The 19375-nt window shown below is 49.9% G+C and overlaps 1 protein-coding gene and 1 long non-coding RNA gene across 4 annotated transcripts in view; one reads left to right on the top strand and one right to left on the bottom strand.

Annotated features, from left to right (window-relative positions):
- Positions 1-6393, top strand: part of MAPK4 (mitogen-activated protein kinase 4) — a 169287-nt gene extending 162894 nt beyond the window's left edge. For both annotated transcript variants that reach the window (XM_055558878.1, XM_055558879.1), the window contains one exon: positions 3179-6393. In XM_055558878.1, coding sequence (XP_055414853.1) covers positions 3179-3890 — 712 coding nt within the window. In that variant the 3' untranslated portion in view covers positions 3891-6393. The remainder of the gene's footprint in view (positions 1-3178) is intronic.
- On the bottom strand, positions 5843-7048 carry LOC129635756 (uncharacterized). Of its 2 annotated transcripts, none has more exons than XR_008706438.1 (3): positions 6588-7048; positions 6415-6490; positions 5843-5964 (listed from the first exon to the last, which is right to left on the bottom strand). It is a non-coding gene; the product is annotated as an uncharacterized LOC129635756 (long non-coding RNA). The 2 variants fall into 2 exon arrangements; XR_008706439.1 differs by having other exon boundaries at positions 5941-6066.
- Positions 7049-19375: the final 12327 nt, after the last annotated feature.

Below are 19375 nucleotides of genomic sequence, written 5' to 3' on the forward strand. Positions count from 1 at the left end.
GGGCAGTCCCCTGTCTCGTGTCAGACATCGTTAACACTCGCAGAACTCTTCTCTCCTAAGCTGGGCTGGGCCTCAGAATCCTTCTCAACCCAGTGTGCCTAGAAGTCACTACCAATGAGTCAGAGCTGGGGAGAAGATATGTTTTTTTTGTTTTTTGTTTTTTTACAAACTACATAAGCACACAATGATCTCTCAGGGCCCTTCCCATTCTGATGTTCTAGATCAGGCAGAAATGTTTAGGCATCACCACCTGCTAATTCTGGGAGGGGAGCGATGGTAGCTGCTCCGTTTAGAAACAGAACTCCAGGGCTTAGCAGCTAGGACTCCGAGGGGGCCGAAGTGGGAGCCCTGCTGCTGTGAGAAAGTGACAGCTAGTTACAGAAGTGACAGATGAGCAGTATCTCCTTTTCGGTCATTTGACAGATGATGGGTTTCAGATTAAGGAGGCTCCGAGGGAGGGTCAGGGCCACCTTGCTATTTTGGGACAGGCTGGTCGTTGTCGATGGTTGTTATCAAGTGTTGCCAGCAAATAGAGATTAACTAAGACCCTCTCTGCTGCTCCCATGCTAGGCCTGCCCTTAACTGTGGTCCCTGCAGCCCCGCCCCCTCCACTCCACAGCGTCTAGGGCACAGCACATTGGCGTGGCAGGGTTCATCCATGCTCATCACGGCTATGGCCTGAGGCTGGCACCTGGAAAACTGTAGCAGGGTTTCTTTGGCCCCTGCCCATCAACTCTGACCACTTCTAAACCTGGGCCTCCTCTGCTCTGACTTTTCCCATCACACCTGCATGACGAAGGCGGATGACGAAGGCAGTGACAAGCCCCTGCCCACAGGCCCTGCTGCTTTGGGCAAGCTGTTGACTTCCGAACACTCGTGTCCTCACCTATGGAGCAGGTGATAATACTCCATGGGGTTGCCCTGGAGACTGCAGACAACTTATCGGGTTGGCCGAAAAGTTTGTTAGGGCTTTCCATACCATCGTGTGGACAAGCCCGAACCAATTTTTTGGCCAACCCAATACATTTGGCCCTTAGCAATGTAGCAGCCAAAAGTGAAAGACATCCCATTGGGGTTTTATTAAATGCTATCACAGAGCTGCAGAAGAATGGGATGAATACGAGCTTTACCTTTTTGAATTATGCCCAGTCCAGCCAGTGTAGAAACTGGCAAGACAGTTCTGTGAGTTATGCAGCTGGAGCACTCACGGTTCACTGAAGCTCTGAATCCTCAGGAATGCCATCTGCACATACTCATACTCTGTCCAGGGTCCCAGCCTAGCCCTTATCAAGATACTGGTCCTGGTTTGAGGGGATTCTGAAACCTCAAACTAACAGAACTTTCTTTCTAATAGAACTAACAGAGCGTCCAAAAGTGATGCTCTTCACAAGTTCTTCCGCCTGAAATCTCTGCCATTTCAAGGACCCTCACGGGAGGGGGCAGTGTTCACCTTGAGGAGTGACTCCTGCCCTAATGGCATCAACAGGCAGAACTGGTACCTTCCTGCCTGGAAGGTACCAAACCACAAGGCATGGACCGCAGCTGCCTGCCTGCCTGGTTACACAGCCAAACAAGCCTGCCCTTGGTTTTTCCTGTGTGAGCGCTCGGCCTCCTGTTCCAAGAGGTTTCTTCTGTGCTCCCTGCCTCCCCGTCCCCTAAATTCCGCATAGAACATCTGACACGGGGAGGGCTCAGCCCAGGCTGATGGCCTGCCCGCCTGCCCACCTGTCCTTCACTGGGCAGCTGCTTTCCAAGGCCCCAGGACAGTCAACAGAGGGCAGAATTCCAAGGATCCTTGGCCTCTTTAGAGGGTATGCCAAGAGGTACCAAAGAGGGTACTCTTTTTGGTACGCCCCACCTGCTCACATCTGCACAAAGTCCTGCAGAGCCTCCAACCAGAACCCCTAGGGCAGGGTTCTTAGCCCTGGTTGGAACTTAGAAACACCTGGAGAGGTCTGATGACCTGCAGGGCCTTTCCCTAGACATACTGAATCAGCATTGGAGGTGCAGGGCGGGCATGGAACTTTATTTTTAATTCCCCCCCCCCTCCCGCCCCCGACACACACACGTGCACGCGCGCGCGCGCGCGCACACACACACACAAACAAGTGATTCTAATCTGAGCCAAGGCAGTGAAGCACTCAGAGCCCTGCTACTCAAAGTGTGGGCCACGGACCAGCAGCATCACATCACCTGGGAGCCTGTTAGACACGCAGATTCTCAGACCCCACCTCATTTTCTGGATCAAGATCTGTGTTCTAACAAGGTCCCCAGGTGATTTGTGTGGACATCACAGTTTGAGGAGCACTACATAGGTGGATCCACTAGAAAATGCATTCCAAGGTGACAAGGATTTTGTTCCCTGCTGTGTCCAGTAATGCCCAGTACAGCACCTGGCACAGAGGAGGTGCTCAAGAAATATTTGTAGGGTATTGAATGAATGGGCTTCCAAAGAGGCCCCAGTGGTAAAGGGCCTGACAATGCAGGTTTGATCCCTGGGTCGGGAAGAGCCCCTGGAGGAGGGCATGGCAACCCACTCCAGTATTCTTGCCTGGGGAATCCCATGGACAGAGGAGCCTGGTGGGCTACAGTCCATAGGGTCACAAGCAGTGGGACATGACTGAAGTGACTCAGGACGCACACACATTGAATGAATGAATACTGTACATACATTCCATGAAATTCTCCAGGCCAGAATACTGAAGTGGGTAGCCTTTCCCTTCTCCAGGGGATCTTCCCAACCCAGGGATCGCACCCAGGTCTCCCACATTGCGGGCAGATTCTTTACAAGCTGAGCTACAAGGGAAGCCCAAGAATACTGGAGTGGGTAGCCTATTCCTCCTCCAGCGGATCTTCCCGACCCAGGAATCCAACTGGGCTCTCCTGCAGGCGGAATCTTTACCAACTGAGCTCTGAGGGAAGCCCCTTGAATATAAGAGGAAACAATCAGTCCCTCCACCTGCGCACTGGGGGCTCACCGTTACTGTTCCTTTGTCCCATGTCCCTCCCACCTTGGAGGTGGGGGACAGCAGGAGCTGGGGGGACTGGAAAGGAATGGAAAGCCTGGCTGTTGGGGGGCAAACAGTGATGAGGGGGGTGGCTCCCTCCGCAAAGCCACCCCGGCTGGCAGGGCGAACAAGAGCGGGGTGTCCAACGGCCATCCCGTCTTACCCTGCAGGTACCCCGTGAGCCTGTCGTCGGACCTGGAGTGGCGGCCCGACCGGTGCCAGGACACGAGCGAGGGGCAGCGTGACCCACGCGCGGGGTCGGCGCCGCTGGTGGAGGACGTGCAGGTGGACCCGCGCAAGGACTCGCAGAGCAGCTCCGAGCGCTTCCTGGAGCAGTCACACTCGTCCATGGAGCGCGCCTTCGAGGCCGACTACGGGCGCTCCTGCGACTACAAGGTGGGCTCGCCGTCCTACCTGGACAAGCTGCTGTGGCGCGACAGCAAGCCGCACCACTACTCGGAGCCCAAGCTCATCTTGGACCTGTCGCACTGGAAGCAGGCAGCCGGCGCGCCCCCCGCTGCCGGGGTGGCCGGCGTGGCTGCGGTGACCGCGGACCCCGGGCCGCGAGACGACGAGCCGGCCAGCCTCTTCCTGGAAATTGCGCAGTGGGTCAAGAGCACGCAGGGCTGCCCTGAGCGCGGCGCCAGCCCGCCCCCCGACGGCCCAGAGCGCCGCCGGTCCCCACCCGGCCGCCCGGCCCCCATCGATGGGGGCGCCAGCCCGCAGTTCGACCTGGACGTGTTCATCTCCCGCGCCCTGAAGCTCTGCACCAAGCCCGAGGACCTGCCGGACAATAAACTGGGCGACCTCAACGGCGCGTGCATCTCCGAGCACCCCGGCGACCTCGTGCAGACCGAGGCCTTCTCCAAAGAAAGGTGGTGAGGGCAGAGGGGCGCTCCAGCCCGTCCCCCCGGAAACCATCCAGGGAAAGCCAGCCCTGGCCCGAGGGGACCGCCCCCCTGACACCTCCACCAGCCCTTCCACCCCCTCTCTGCTGCCCTGGGGTTAGCGGAACAGGAAGGATCCGAGGAGCGAGAGGAATGTCCATTTCTTAAACTGCCTTAATAACTAGCCTTTAACCTCTGGGAGCGTGTTTGAACAGGAGCCTTTTTTGGGGGCTGGGGGGTTGATCACTTTCCCAGCAAAGAAGAGGCCCTTGTGTTTTTATCAGCGGTGGTGCGCAGGGCAGAAAGGTCTTAGCAGTCAACAGGCCCCACCTGGGTGGCTGCCTGGAGAGGAGCCTGGCAGAGAGGGTTGGAACTCTCTAGTCCAAGCAGCCTCAGCTCACAGATGAGAAACACAGTGAGGTCCAGAGAAGCCAAGTGACTTGTTAATGAGATTGGGGCGTAGCCGTGTCAGGGCAAGCCTTGAATCCCAGTCTCCTGGCCCCCAGGCCAGTGTCTGTCCATCTGTCCACTAAACAATGTCTTCCTCTACTGGGGTCACTCTGGCCTTTTTCTCAGAAAACTTGGTTCAAGACGTTTCTTCCCCTGTCCATTACCAGCTTACCCATTCTGTGTGCTTTTACTCAGAGCCGTGTCCTGTGAATTCTGAAATTGGACATTGAGCCAGCTTCCTTCCCCTTGTCAACAAGCATATATTTTTTTTTTTCCTGGCTCTCATGGCACCCCACTCCAGTACTCTTGCCTGGAAAATCCCATGGATGGAGGAGCCTGGTAGGCTGCGGTCCATAGGGTTGCTAAGAGTCGGACACGACGAGCAACTTCCCTTTCACTTTTCACTTTCATGCACTGGAGAAGGAAATGGCAACCCACTCCAGTATTCTTGCCTGGAGAATCCCAGGTCCAGGGGAGCCTGATGGGCTGCTGTCTATGGGGTCGCACAGAGTCGGACACGACTGAAGTAACTTAGCAGTAGCAGCAACTACTGAATATTCCCATTTGCCTCACCCCGGTGTGATCTGAACTCTTGGTTTCAGATCAGACCAGTTTGGGATCTGTGGGTAAAATCACCCATCCTCCCAGGCCTGTGCACACACCTTTTCCAGAACTTCCTATGCACTTTCCTGACACATACACAGACACAGTGACACAGCTCTTGTTCCCCAGGGAATGCCGTACACTGGTGAGTTTGAAGACAGCAATTCCAAGAATCCCTGCAGCCTGCCCCGCACCCCTAGTACACACAGCCCTGCTCCAAGCCTACCTTGGGAGCTTGTGTTCTCAGCCCAAATTGCCCCTTTGGAGGAAAGCAGTGAAGTGCCTGCAACAGAGCGGATGTGCTGGGAGAGACGCCCTCACACAGGACCCATCGACCTTCATTAATTCTGCCCTTGGTTTGATCATCCATTTAGCCCCAGCAAACAGCAGGCCCTGAAGAAATGTACTGGAGAGCAAGGGGCCTTGGGGACAAGGAATCCAGAAAGGCAGGCAGGTCTGAAAAGTGGGGTGCTGACATTGAGTGCCCTCAGGGGTCAGGTATCAGCATGGGGACCCCATGACAGAAGAAGGGACTCGAGACCACCATGTCCTCCCTAGCTTAGGCCAGGATGAATTTGGAGCATGCCAAACCAGAGGTGCCGGAGAAGGCAATGGCACCCCACTCCAGTGCTCTTGCCTGGAAAACTCCATGGATGGAGGAGCCTGGTGGGCTGCAGTCCATGGGGTCTCGAAGAGTCGGACATGACTGAGCAACTTCACTTTCACTTTTCACTTTCCTGCATTGGAGAAGGAAATGGCAACCCACTCCGGTGTTCTTGCCTGGAGAATCCCAGGGACGGGGGAGCCTGGTGGGCTGCCATCTATGGGGTCACACAGAGTCGGACACAACTGAAGTGACTTAGCAAACCAGAGGTGCACGTGTTCACAGAGCCTCAAGGGACAGTGTGTAGCATGGCAGGTCCTCTGCAGAGTCATGGAGTCCGGTCCCCAGCAAACGCTCTTCCGTTTCCACCACCGGCATTCAGCTCCCCCCAGAGATGCCCATAGGAGCTGGTCTGTAAACAGAGGATCCCCCAGTGTTGATTGTAGGCTGTGTTCACCCTCACCTCAACAGCACCTTAAATCTAATCAGCTAACTAGGATCTGTACATTGAAACCTGCAACACATTAGAAACTTATATTTAAAAACAGTTAACCATACTGACCAATTTTTACCTGGGAAATATGTAAATATGAAGTATTGGGGTTTCTTTTTTTTTTTTTTTTTTTTTAAGAAAAGGAGACGTTCACCGCTCTCATGTGCCATTTGTCCTCAGAGGGCGGTTTTACTTTTTTGGTAAAGGAACAAGCTGCTGATCTTGACAAGGAGTTCATATATAATTGTTATTACAGAGGAATTGTTATTACTCATGTTTTACAAATATCTATTAAACATTATTAAACTTGATCGGGATGGGCCAAATAAAGTTTTATTGGAACATAGATTCATTTGTTCGTCTACTTACTCTCATTCATTTACACGTTATCTGCTGTCTTTAACAGCAGTTGAGTCATCGGAACACGGCTGGATTCTCCCTGTACCTGTGAAGACAAGGTGTTTTGAGGGGTTGCAAGTTGAAGGGGAGGTGAGGAGAGAATCTACAAAGATTGGTAAAAAGGGAAGACATTCAACAATCACCTGGGTCAGGCCCAGTGTCCACCTTGTATGTTTCAAACCATCTCTTGGAGCCAACTCCAAACCTTCTGACCGAGGTTGGTTCTTGGTCCCACAGCTTCCTCCTAGCTTGGAGCTCTATCAGTGAGGAAAGTCAGAGGAAGCACTGGCTTAGTTTCCTTCAAAAGCAAACTCAGAGACAAAGAATCAAGTGCAAGTAATTAAGGGGCGGGAGAAATGGCTTCAGGAGACACAGATAGGTGATAGGGAAGTGATGGGGAGGGGAAAGAAGCCAACAAGGGTGCATGCCACCACTGTGGGCATGGCAGCTTAATCCCGGTGGGGTGCTCGATTAGAGAGGAACATCCACCTCGCCACCCGGCGCATCCTTGGAGGATGACCATATTCTTGGACTGTTACTTCCCAGCACTTCTGGCCTGTCCTGCACTGCAGCAGAACAGGTTCCAGCAGCCAAAGAAAGGCCACAGACACGAGGACACAGGTGCTGGCAGGTGAAAGTTGGGGTGACAAGCGCAGAAAGACTAGGACCAAGTAGATCTCAGTAAAGCACCAACACTCGCAGGTGTCAGCAGCAGGATTTAACGCGAAGAGGGTTCAGAACACCTGTTAGTGTTGGCAATACACTCTGGGTTTCTCAACCCCTCCTGTCCCCTCTTGACTGCCTCCAAGAATTAAAACCTGTCACAGGGCAGGAAGCTGCAGGTAAAACACAGAGGTGGAAGAGGCTGGAGGTACTAAGGTGACTGCTACCTGAGCTACCCATGGCTTTTCATGTCAATCTCCTAAACATCCCAAGCTCGGCATCTGTGTCCCGCCACAAGTCCCACTAATCCAACTCTGGGATCAGTCGTCCCTGTCCCTGCTGAGAAGTTTCAGTGTCAAATCGATGGGGGTCCTTGTGTCAGACCCTACTGGCAAGGCCTGTGGTGTAGGTGCAAGAGCTGTGTGTAAGGCCACTTTGACCCTTGAGATGTGAATTTTGCTTTTTACACTAAGAACTTCACGAAGATCATGAAAAACATTCAAAGTTCAAGTTCCTTAGTTTCCGCTCATGTCTCTTTCTTGCTCTGCACGTTCTTGACTAACAGGTATGTTAACTCTCTTTACGCATTGGCACCTTTTAGCACCCAGTCGCTAATTCCCACGGGAATGAAATATGGCAGGGTTCTGAGTACAATCGTGGTCAGGAAACAGAGCCCAGCCCACCAGACAACTGAACCTGCAGGTGCAGTCTCCTTGGTACAGTGCTTTGGCTGGGCAACTCAGCTATATTCTGGGTCATTCTATTTCATGAATAGTGATTGGCTTTGTTTTTACTCACAGCATTAGAGTGATTATTAGTCTCAAGGTCCTTACTGTGGGATCAGATTGGCCCTCAGAGCACCTGCCCCACCCCAGTCCCTTCCATCAAGCTTAGTTGACAGGCTTGTCGAAAATAGGCTCTGCTGTGGGAGAAAACAAACTTGTGAATGACAAGTTTGTGTCTGAGAGCCAAACTGCATATTTGACTATTGTTCCTTACTGTCTTCCAGAACTCTGAACCAAAGCAAGGCTTAACATCTTCTCCACTTTAATTCATGGGCTCAGTACTAAGATAGAGCTTTAAATGACTGAGAAATTCCTTTGCAGACACAAAGACACCGTGAGCTGTGCAGAGATGCATCAAAATATGGTTGTGGGGGTCCCAGTGGCCATCAGACTTCGGTCACTACTGTCCTGGCTTCGTTCTCGGGAATCTTAAGGTGGGGATTCCTTAGCAAGTGATTGATGGAGGAGATACCTGAAGATGACGGAGGGTATGGGACACAGAGGAGGGCTGGAGACGAGTACTCAGCAAGTACCCGGTCCAGGCGAGAAACTAGCTTCAGCTTGACCCCACGGAGAGCTCTGCAGTACAGATTGTGCCGTGGAATTGGCCCCACCTTGAAGAGGAGAGGACAGCCTTTTGTGCCTCCATGTCAGCCAGTCTTTGGTTGCAGGCTGTGGGGGTTGGTGGTGAGGGGCAGGACCTATTCACCAAAAGAAGTTCTAGGAGCAGCTGTGAGCCACTCAGCGGTCAAACCCACAGCCACGGGACAGTGGGCAGACTCCCTGCTGAAGGGGGTCTGGGCAGGGTCCCATCCACATCACAGAGCCCTGTGCTAGGCGCTGGGGGGGATAAAGAGGCAGAAAGGGGGCCGGCCCAGCAGATTTTTATGGTTGGAGTGGATAAGTGGGGCAAACATATAAACCCTCTGAGGTGCAAACAAGAGACCTTCCAAGTTCCTCACCTGGTGGGCACGCCAAGGCCCAGGTCCAGCCCTTTCATTATTAACTTTCTGCTGTTCACTTGCCTAAAAGCTACCTCTACACCACCGCCCCCTACCATGGAACTCTCAGGCAAGTGACTGTGTTGGGGGTCCCCAAGCCCACCCACACCCACATCTTATTGGCCTGTTTCTCAGGAGAGCCCTGACTAGTGAGAGCACAGGGCTTGACATGCACCATCCATTTTAATCCTCACCACAACTGAGGAGGCAGATGTCATCAAACCCATTTTACAAGTGTGGAGACCAAGGGACAGAGAAGTTAAGTAACTTACCCAAGGTCAGAGTAACAAAGGATTTCAGCCAGGAATAACTGAGCCAGACGGCATGGGCTGGAATTCCAGCACTATCACGTACTCACTTTCTTCTTTTCACTTTCATCACTTACTTAAGTTCATCTTTCTATGCCTCCATTTCCTCATCTGTAAAATGGGGATAATTGTCATACCTGTCTCATAGAATCATTGCAAACATTAAAGATGCTAAACTATGTAAAGCACTTAGTGTTTGTACAATACAGTGTTTGACATGTCAAAAGTGTTTTATATGTGTTCGGTAAGTAAATTAAAAGAAACAAGATTATTAAATGGCAGATCCAAAATTTGTACCTAATAAATGATACTTTCAATTTTATTTCTTCTCTGGGATTTTTATATTGCTCTATGTCAAACAGGTAGAAAATCCACATCTCCGTTAAAAACAAAAATCAGCCGCAAAACCCCACCCTTTGAAGTATTTGCTCAGCCTACAACCTCCCTTCTCTGAGAAGTGTACCCCGGCTCCCCCATTCACAGGAGAGGCTGCTCCATTCAAGTTGGAGCTATGGTGACCTTCCGCCCTCACCCTTCCCACCCCCGTCCTGGTGACTGGACCAGGGTACACACTCCCGACCCAAACTGGACCAACTGTGTTCTCTCTCCTGGGAATGTAGATTTAAGATTTAAGATGAGAATGCAGATTTAAGATTTAAGATGGGAATGTAAATTTAAGATTTAAGATGAGAATGCAGATTTAAGATTTCAGATGGGAATGTAGATTTAAGATTTCAGATGGGAATGTAGATTTAAGATGTCAGAGTTTGCTGTTGCTTGAACTGAGGACAAAGCAACCTCAGAACTGTGAGATGACCAAGTTCACTGTGAGTCTTTAATCACAGAAGGAGAGGAATAGAGCAGCAGTAATAGAGGAGAGCAGAGAAGGCAATGGCACCCCACTCCAGTACTCTTGCCTGAAAAATCCCATGGGCGGAGGAGCCTGGTAGGCTGCAGTCCATGGGGTCGCTAGAGTCGGACACGACTGAGCGACTTCACTTTCCCTTTTCACTTTCCTGCATTGGAGAAGGAAATGGCAACCCACTCCGGTGTTCTTGCCTGGAGAATCCCAGGGACGGGGGAGCCTGGTGGGCTGCCGTCTGTGGGGTCGCACAGAATCGGACACGACTGAAGCGACTTAGCAGCAGCAATAGAGGAGAGAGGGAGAGACAAACTGAACTGCCCTAGTGCTGGTTTCTGCCAGTTTCAGTCGCTCATGGGGCCTTGACTACACCTCCGGTCCCTGGTCCCTATAGGTTACCCCATGTCCTGAGAATAACACCCCTTTCTGTGCATCTCCCTTGAGTGGACTCTCACAGCTGAGAAGAGCCTTGACTCAGCTGCCTTCCTGTCCAAGCCCCGTGCTGAACCCCCACATGTGACCTGGATGTGGGGGGCCTTGTCCCCCTAGTATGCATTCATGTTTTGGCACAGGAAGCTCATCACAGCAGCCTCCTGTGAGCAGTGCTTTGCTCAAAAGGAAAGAAACTGCATAGACTTCCAGGTGAGAGGGAATGGGAGGCATTTAGATAAAGCCTTCCCCTTGGGCCAGAACTGGGTGAACCCAACCCAGCTGGCGCTGTGGTGAAGAACCCACCTGCCAAAGCAGGTGTCCATGAAAAATGCGGGTTTGATTCCTGGGTCGGGAAGACCCCCTGGAGGAGAGTACAGCAACGCACTCCAATATTCTTGCCTGGAGAATCCCATGGACAGAGGAGCCTGGTGGGCTATGGCCCATAAGGTCTGTACACAGAGTTGAACATGACTGAAGCAACTTAGCATGCATGCAGAAAACCATGGGTGGGAAGGAAAGTTCTGGCAGGACCTCAGGGCTAATTTCATCTCCTCCAGATTTCCGCCTCAGGCTGCCCTGACCTGAGCGGGGCAGCGGCCAGTCAGTGGCTAGAGAAGCTCCCACCTGCAAGCTCCATTCTCATGATTTCAGCCACGGTCCAGGTTGTTAGCCACTGGCTGCAGGTGGCTACTGAATCCTTGAAATGTAGCTGGTTTGAATTGAGATGTGCTGTAAGTGCCAAATACATTCAAATTTCAAAGACTTAGTACCTCCCCCCACAACAAATGTAAAATATCTCCTTCATAAATATTTATACTGATTACATATTGAAGTCATAACAGTTTTGTGTATGCGTGAATGCATGCTCAGTCGCTCCAGTCATGTCTGACTCTTTGCGATCCTATGGACTGTAGCCCACCAGTCTCCTCTGTCCATGGGATTCTCCAGGAAAGAATACTGGAGTGACTTGCCATGCACTCCTCCAGGGGATCTTCCCAACCCAGGGATCAAGCCCGCATCTTCTGTATCTCCTGCATTGGCAGGCAGATTCTTTACCCACTGAGCCACCTGGGAAGCCCCCGTGACATTTTTGATGTTGTATTAAATAAAATACATTAAAACTAACTTCATCTATCTCCTTCGTTAAAAAAAAAACCTTGACTAGCTAATACAAAAGTTTTAAATTGCGTAAGTGCCCCATATTTTACTTCTATTGAACAGCATTCTCTGACACTCTCATCGGGAACAAACTTCAAGAGATCAAGGACACTAAGATGCTGTTATAATTAAAGTTCCATCAAAATCTGTGAGCACGAGAGTTTATCCAGCCAACAAACGTCCTCTGACCGTAAGAAGGAAAAGAGCCACAGCTGTTTTTCACCAAATGGATCTCATTAAATTAATTACATTAGCACTGGATAGCTCCTTCAAGGCCCTCCAGGAGTTTTAATACAATCAGTAGTGTTAGAGCAGAAAGAGATCATCTACTGAATCTTACCCTAGAGATAAAGTTGTAGGTTCAGAGAGGCCAGCTGACCAGAGGAAGGTCATATAGCAAGATGGTGGCTCCTGGCTCATAATCCATTGCTCTTCCTTCTATAGCAGGGTGCCTTATCTTGGGGCTTGAGGCATTCACTGTGGTTGACTATCCAACAGTCACTTCCAACATCCTTTCCTTTTGTCTCTGTCCCTAGAGGCAGAAAACTTTGCTTTTCCAACCATCCTGGAAGCAACTCATGGCCATTTGACCCAGTTCTGGTCAATGAGATATAAAGGGGTATTTCTTGAGAACCTTCTCAATACATATGAGACAAAAACCTTTTACCTCTGCTTCCTATTTTTTGATTTTTGGATGCAATCCTGGAGCTGCCACAGCCATCTTAAGATCATGAGGCAACAAACCCAAGGACAAAAGGTCAAACAGACTGTGGAGGCGAAAAAGAGGAATAGAAAGAGCCCAAGTTCATAATGATGTCATTAGGTTACTGAACCAGCCCTAGAACTGCCTGCTTTCAGACTTTTTGTTAAGAAAACAATAAATATCCTTATGATTAAGCCAATTAGTCTTCAGTTACAAGACTTAGAATCCTCCCAGTGGATGCTGAACGCATCCCAGTGAATAAAGATTTATTTGAAGGTCCCTAAGTCCTCCACTATCTTATTCTGCTTCATTCCTGTCACTGTTGCAGTCTGGGCTGCTGTAGCTTGACAAACTCTTGGCTGATCCCAGCGGCATATTTCTGTTCAAGGATATGCCTTTTATTGCAAAGAATCTGACTTTTCCTGAACATACAAACAAAAGTTTCAAACCACCGAGTTTGGGCTTTCTTGTAGATACAGCCATATATTACCCTCACCCACTCCTGCCACCCTGGGAAACCTTCTTGCATTATCTACTGTGTTCTTAACTTATAGTTCTCTAGTCATCCTGTCCCTCCAGCTTATTCCTGAGATGTTTACTGGACACGTTAGCTGCTCTCAGAAATACCTGCAGTCCCCTATTTACTAGACCCCCTCCCTGGGTTTCATATCTGCTCATATCTCCTTTACACTTTCACCTTTACTCTCTCTGGTAGAAAACAGATATCGACCCAGAGAAGCTCCCATCTGCAAGCCCTATTCCTGCATGATTTCCAGCCACTATCCAATTCGGTAGACACTGGCCACATGTGGCTATTGAGCCCTTAAAATGTAGCTCATCCTAGCTGCCATGTGCTGTGAGTCAGGGGTCCCCAACCTCCAGGATCTAATGCTTGATGATCTGAGCTGATGTAATAATAATAGAAATAAATGTAATGCGCTTGAATCATCCCAAAACCATCTCCCCCAGCCATCCATGGAAAAATTGCCTTCCACAAAACCGGTCCCTGGTCCCAGAAAGGTTGGGGACTCCGCTGTAAGTGTCAAATACACACCAGATCTCCAAGACTTAGTATCTCCTTCAAAAGAATGTAGATTATCTCATTCATAATTATTTCTATTGATTACATATTAAAAGTATAACATTTTGAAATCATATTAAAATATATTAAACTAACTTCACCTGTCTCTTTTTACTTCTTTTAAAGTAGCTGGCTAATGCAAAAGTTTTCAATTATATACTTCTGTTGGACAGCACAGTTCTAGAATGCTATGAGCTGATTATGGCCTTAATTATTTTACAATAATATTTCATTTCAGTGAGGTATTCCTCTTTTCAAACTAAAAAAAGTGACTCTCCTAGCAGAACTCCAAACACCATTCAGTCTGTGTGGGGCAGGTCTCTTTCAAATCAAATCAAATTATATAAGCATTGGCCTCTTAAAGATTGTTTGCAAACCCACTTAAATTGCACTAAACAAACAAACAAAAATAGCATTTATCGCCTGGCATGCTGCGGTTTATGGGGTTGCAGAGTCGGACATGACTTAATGACGAGCAACAACAAAAACAGGCACAATAGTGTTTCTCAAAATCTGAAGGCCGGAAGCAGAGTCCAGCCTCAGGAAGGACTAGACAGAAGCCCTGAAGAAGCTGAGAATCAAAGCTCTTCTCTCTTCACTTCCCTTCGCAAAAGTGTTATTATCTCATCTCTTGGCCCAGCCACTTTGATTTCACTCAAAGCCCTGAATCTGAATGCCTTTCTGCTTCTTCTGAGTTTAGCAAAATCAATCACAGAAGTCACCAGAACAAAGCAGAGGATCAAGATGACCTGCTTACCAGATTACAGGTAATTTATTTTATCTCCAGTGGTGCCAGACGCTACATTTTACATTTGGATCCCGTCACTCTGAGCTGTGATTTATTTATTAGACTTGACACAGTCTGCCTTGTGCATGTAGAGGAAATTTCAGTCTGAATCAGAAAACAGGAGGCACTGTGCCAAGGATAGCCACTTGGCACATCCAAGTGCCAAAAAAGGGTCGGGGGGGGAGGCGAACCTCCTTGCCATCAAGGAGCTTGCAAAATTAGGTCAAAAGGGGAGGGAATTCATTAAGATAGCTCTTTATTATGAAGATCTCCATACATCGAAGACTATAGAAACAAAAAGTCATCCCTTAAAACCCTAAGGGGACCTGGTCAGATATAAAAGGTGGTCAAGGCTAGACCTCTCACCAGTGTGCCAGATGTTCCCCAAATGGACTGAACAAAGCCCCTCAGTGAAGAACCCCCCTCACTGACCCTGCTACTCCAGCCTGTCCCAGAGCCAATGTCTCCCATCTCAGTCCTTCCATTCTCCCATGCACCACGTTACCTGGAAGGAAAAATACGTTGCACCAGCTAAATTCACCACTAGCTGGTGAAACACGTTTGCCAGCTAGATGAGAGCAAAGCCCAAGAGAAAGGGAGAGAGGTCTGAGAAGTTCGGGTGAGATGAGCAGAAAAGTCTGAGCCTCTGATGGAATGAAGGGTAGCAGAATATACCATGCCAAAATAAGCCACATTGGTCTCAAAATTATATTGAACTGAAGGCAATTAAGAAGCAGTAAGTGTAAGAACTCCAGTACTTTGGCCACCTCATGCAAAGAGTTGACTCATTGGAAAAGACTCTGATGCTGGGAGGGATTGGGGGCAGGAGGAGAAGGGGACGACAGAGGATGAGATGGCTGGATGGCATCACTGAATCGATGGACGTGAGTCTGAGTGAACTCCGGGAGTTGGTGATGGACAGGGAGGCCTGGCATGCTGCGATTCATGGGGTCGCGAAGAGTCAGACATGACTGAGCGACTGAATGGAATGGAAGTGTAAGAAAGCTCTCCCTATCTGTCCTCTTTCTACCTAGAGAGAAGATATAAATTTTCCCTTTATTGGAGACAGACTCTTAACAGCCCAGAGAAGGCACCAGAGGATTCTACAAACAAACCTCACTCTATTTCCTCCCATTCGTTTACCTTCCTGCCACTTGCCACCCTTGGAAGCCTGAAACTGCTTCCTCTGACTGTTATTTCTCTACAGACGCATTGTCGTCTGTTGAAGATGCTATATAAACCAGAGATCTGAGCCACCATTTTTTTCAATTGATCTATTTATTTTAATTGGAGGATAATTACAGTATTGTGATGCTTTTTGCCATACATCAGCATGAATCAGCCATAGGTATACATGTGTTCCTCCTACATCCTGAACCCCCGCCCCCACTCCCTCCCCACCCTATCCCTCTGGGTTGTCCTAGAGCACCAGCTTTGGGGGCTTGGCTTTCTGCATCAAACTTGCACTGGTCATCTGTTTCACATATGATAATGTACACATTTCAATGCTATTCTCTCCAATCCTCCCACCCTCACCTTCTCCCGCTGAGTTCAAAAGTCTGTTCTTGACATCTGTGTATCCTTTGCTGTCCTGCATGTGGAATCATCGTTATCATCTTTCTAAATTTCATATATATGCATTAACATACAGTATTTGTCTTTCTATTTCTAACTTACTTCAGTCTGTATAATAGGCTCCAGGTTCATCCACCTCATTAGAACTGACTCGAATGCATTCCTTTTTATAGCTGAGTAATATCCTACTGTGTAGATGTACCACAACTTCCTTATCCATTCATCTGCCGATGGACATCTAGGTTTTGCTCTCACATCCCAGCTATTGTAAATAGTGCTGCAAAGAACATTAGGGTGCATGTGGCTCTTTCGATTCTGGTTTCCTCGGGGCGTATGCCAGCAGTGGGATTGCTGGGTCATATGGCAGTTCTAGTCCCAGCTTTTTGAGGAATCTCCGCGTAGTTCTCCACAGTTGAATCATCATTTTGAGTTATGCTTCATTTTGGGTTTCTCGCATGTGATGTGCATTGCATGCTAATAAACAGTTTTTCTGCTGTTAGTCTTTTATTAGAGTCCCAAATGAAAATCTATGAAGCTTAGAGGTGGAGTTTGGCCTCTCCTACAAGACCTCTGTTCAAGGGAAGAAAGATGGAAACCAGATGGAAGGAAGAATGGGCACCTGATGCTGGAGGTTGAGCTGGGCTGAGAATGAGGGGGAATCTCCACCAGCAGAGGGAAGAGCCTCTGGGGAAAGTTTTTCTGGACAAAGTCTCCGAAATCTGTCACAGAAGAGGGCGAGCCAGGTCAGACCCGGAGAGAATCTGACAGGATGGGGATTTCAGAGGAGGAGCTCTCAGATCAGAAAGACCTGGAAATGTGGAGCCCCAGAACTTGGCCTTCTCTCCTTCCACACTGGGAGCCTTCAGCATTTCAAATGCTGCCTTCTGGGCTGGCCTGGTTACTACCCTGAAGCCCTGTAGTGGGTCTCTCCTTGGTAGTGAAGCCCAAGTGGACCATTTCTTCTCTTAGAGATGATACTGCCATGTTACCCCAGGCCAAGTAGTCAGACAGCTCAGCCGGCCTGCGGCAGCAACAGCACTGGGATGGCACTTCTCGTCTCTTCTCTGGCTGGATCCTGCAAGACTCCCAGCCTTAGCCAGTCTCTTCTGTGCCCTGAAGAAGCCCCCTCACCCGCCCCATGAGGGCGACCTACCACGTCCCCTCCTCAGCTCAGGCTCTGAGAGGCCATATCTCCTGGGAGGCCCCTGGGACTCACGTCATCGAGGCAGTAGGTACAGGGAAGCTTTGTGAAGCCCTCCTCAGGGTCCCTTCCCGCAGAAGCCAGAGCCTCTCATGATTCCATGATTCCATTCTGTCTTTTCCTGCCTCTTCCTGCTGCTTCAGGGCTCCCTTCGTTTGGACAGCGGGAGGGGGAAAGCTCAGCCCCCTGAGGTAAACCGACCCCAGCAGGACCTCCCCACCGGCCTCTGACTGGGCCAGGCCTGTCTGCGCTCCGGGGCTCAGGCCAGTGTCCCTGCCGTGCAGGTGAGAAGTGGGTCACTTCTTTGGCTCTTCTCTTCTAGAAAAAATATCTACTGGCTTCAAAGAGGGAGGGGGACATCCTGCTAGGTTGTGGCATTGGGCTCTGTGAAGTCGCCATTCAAGTTTAGGACCCCGGGGTTGGCTTGTACGTGAGGCGGTCATCATCTCGCAGCCTGCCAGCTGTTCCCAGATGTTCCCACCTTCCCCAGGTTCCCCCCACGTCCCTCTGCCTGGAGAGGCAAGGCAGGAGCCGGGCCTCCAAGCCCAGAGCAGTTTGGAGCAGAGAATCTCACCATTAACGCCTCCGGCTGGTGCGAGGGAAAACCTCCTAGGAGCTCTGTAAAACTTTTGTTTTCCTTTCTCTTATCACGGCCTCTGTGGAGGCTGCTGTGGAGGCTGCTGGCTCAGATCAATCGCCTCAGTGTCTCCCCTCACTTATTCCCTCACCTGCTGCTGTCCAGCCTGAGGGAGACGTTTCTTTTGCACAAACCAATGGGAGGATAGACTGGTCTTCAATATGCAAGGCCTGGAATCTCAGGAATTGACCCCTCTAGGGAGGGGATTCCTGGGGAGGCCGGACTGACAGATCAGTCAAGCTCAGAATTCCCTGCTCTAATCACCAGCTTGATCCTATGGTCTGTCAAACAGGGCTCAGCCCCACCTGCACACCCCTGCCAGTGCCCAGATGGGGTGACGTGCCCCAGGGACCAGAGCTTCCACCATCTGACTTAGTGACGGCTTACAAGGAAGGAAAGGGCCAAGGACAGATACCATAGGAGTGACTGAGAATCCAGGCACCCTGAAGGGGTTTCCATTCGAGGAAATTTATTTATTAGATAACCAGCAGTTCCACCTCCCTGGCCCCTTCTCAGCACAGCAAATGGTCTTTCTGGAACCAAAGGCGAGAGCAATGGCAAGAGAGGAAAGAGCTGGAAGCCAGCTGTCCCCAGCATCTCCCCTCCCCAAGGACATAATTGCTCCTTGGGGCCAAGCCTTGACCTTCCCTGGAAGTGCCATGCTTCATTGTCTGTTTACAAGGCTCGAAGCTCTACAAAGTTTTAATGAGACGCAAGCAACTGATAAGATGGCAACACGGTGACAAACTCTCATTTGCTGGAGGTTACGGTAAAGAATCCACCTGCAATGCTGGATCGATCCCTGGGTTGGGAAGATCCCCTGGAGGAGGGTGTGGCAACCCACTCCAGTATTCTTGCCTGGAGATTTCCATGGACAAGAGAAGCCAGGTGGGCTACAGTCCATGGGGTCTCCAAGAGTCAGACATGACTGAGTCACTAACACTTTCACTTTGATTTTAATAGCTGTACTTCCAGTTCAAGGGTGCTGCAAACAATGATGAATATGGATTGTTGTGTGTAAAGACTGTGAAGCAAAAAGTTGTTTATTATTATGATGATGATTATTATATCAGTCCCCCTCTGTAAACCACCTCAGATGAAGGCTTAACATGTTCACTCTGGGGACTGGGGTAATGGGCAGCAGAAAATTGTGCCTTCTAAGTTAAAATTATCTGCAGTATTCCAGAGAAGCTGAATGGGGTTCCCACGGGAAGATGGGGGGGTCCCTGAAAGGACCCTCACTGCCGACCAAGGATCTGACCCTGGGTCCAGAGTCTAGGCTGCTGGCTGTCACTGTCCACATCATAAGCTGCAACTGTTAGAGAGGAAAGACTTTTCCTCTCTCCTCTTAGGTTCTTCTGCTGGGGCCCGTGAATTCAACTGACAAAAGACTGACCACAGAAAAAGGTTTATTTGCCTACATGTGAGGGTAAGAAAAGAAGTAACTGTATTTAGAAGTGGAGAAGGCAGTGGCATCCCACTCCAGTACTCTTGCCTGGAAAATTCCATGGACGGAGGAGCCTGGTGGGCTGCAGTCCATGGGGTCGCTAAGAGTCGGACACGACTGAGCGAATTCACTTTCACTTTTCACTTTCACGCATTGCAGAAGGAAATGGCAACCCACTCCAGTATTCTTGCCTGGAGAATCCTAGGGACGGAGGATCCTAGTGGGCTGCCGTCTATGGGGTTGCACATAGTCGGACATGACTGAAACGACTTAGCAGCAGCAGCAGTATTT

The sequence above is a fragment of the Bubalus kerabau genome, chromosome 21, assembly GCF_029407905.1.
Source record: "Bubalus kerabau isolate K-KA32 ecotype Philippines breed swamp buffalo chromosome 21, PCC_UOA_SB_1v2, whole genome shotgun sequence".
Taxonomy (NCBI): Eukaryota; Metazoa; Chordata; class Mammalia; order Artiodactyla; family Bovidae; genus Bubalus; species Bubalus kerabau.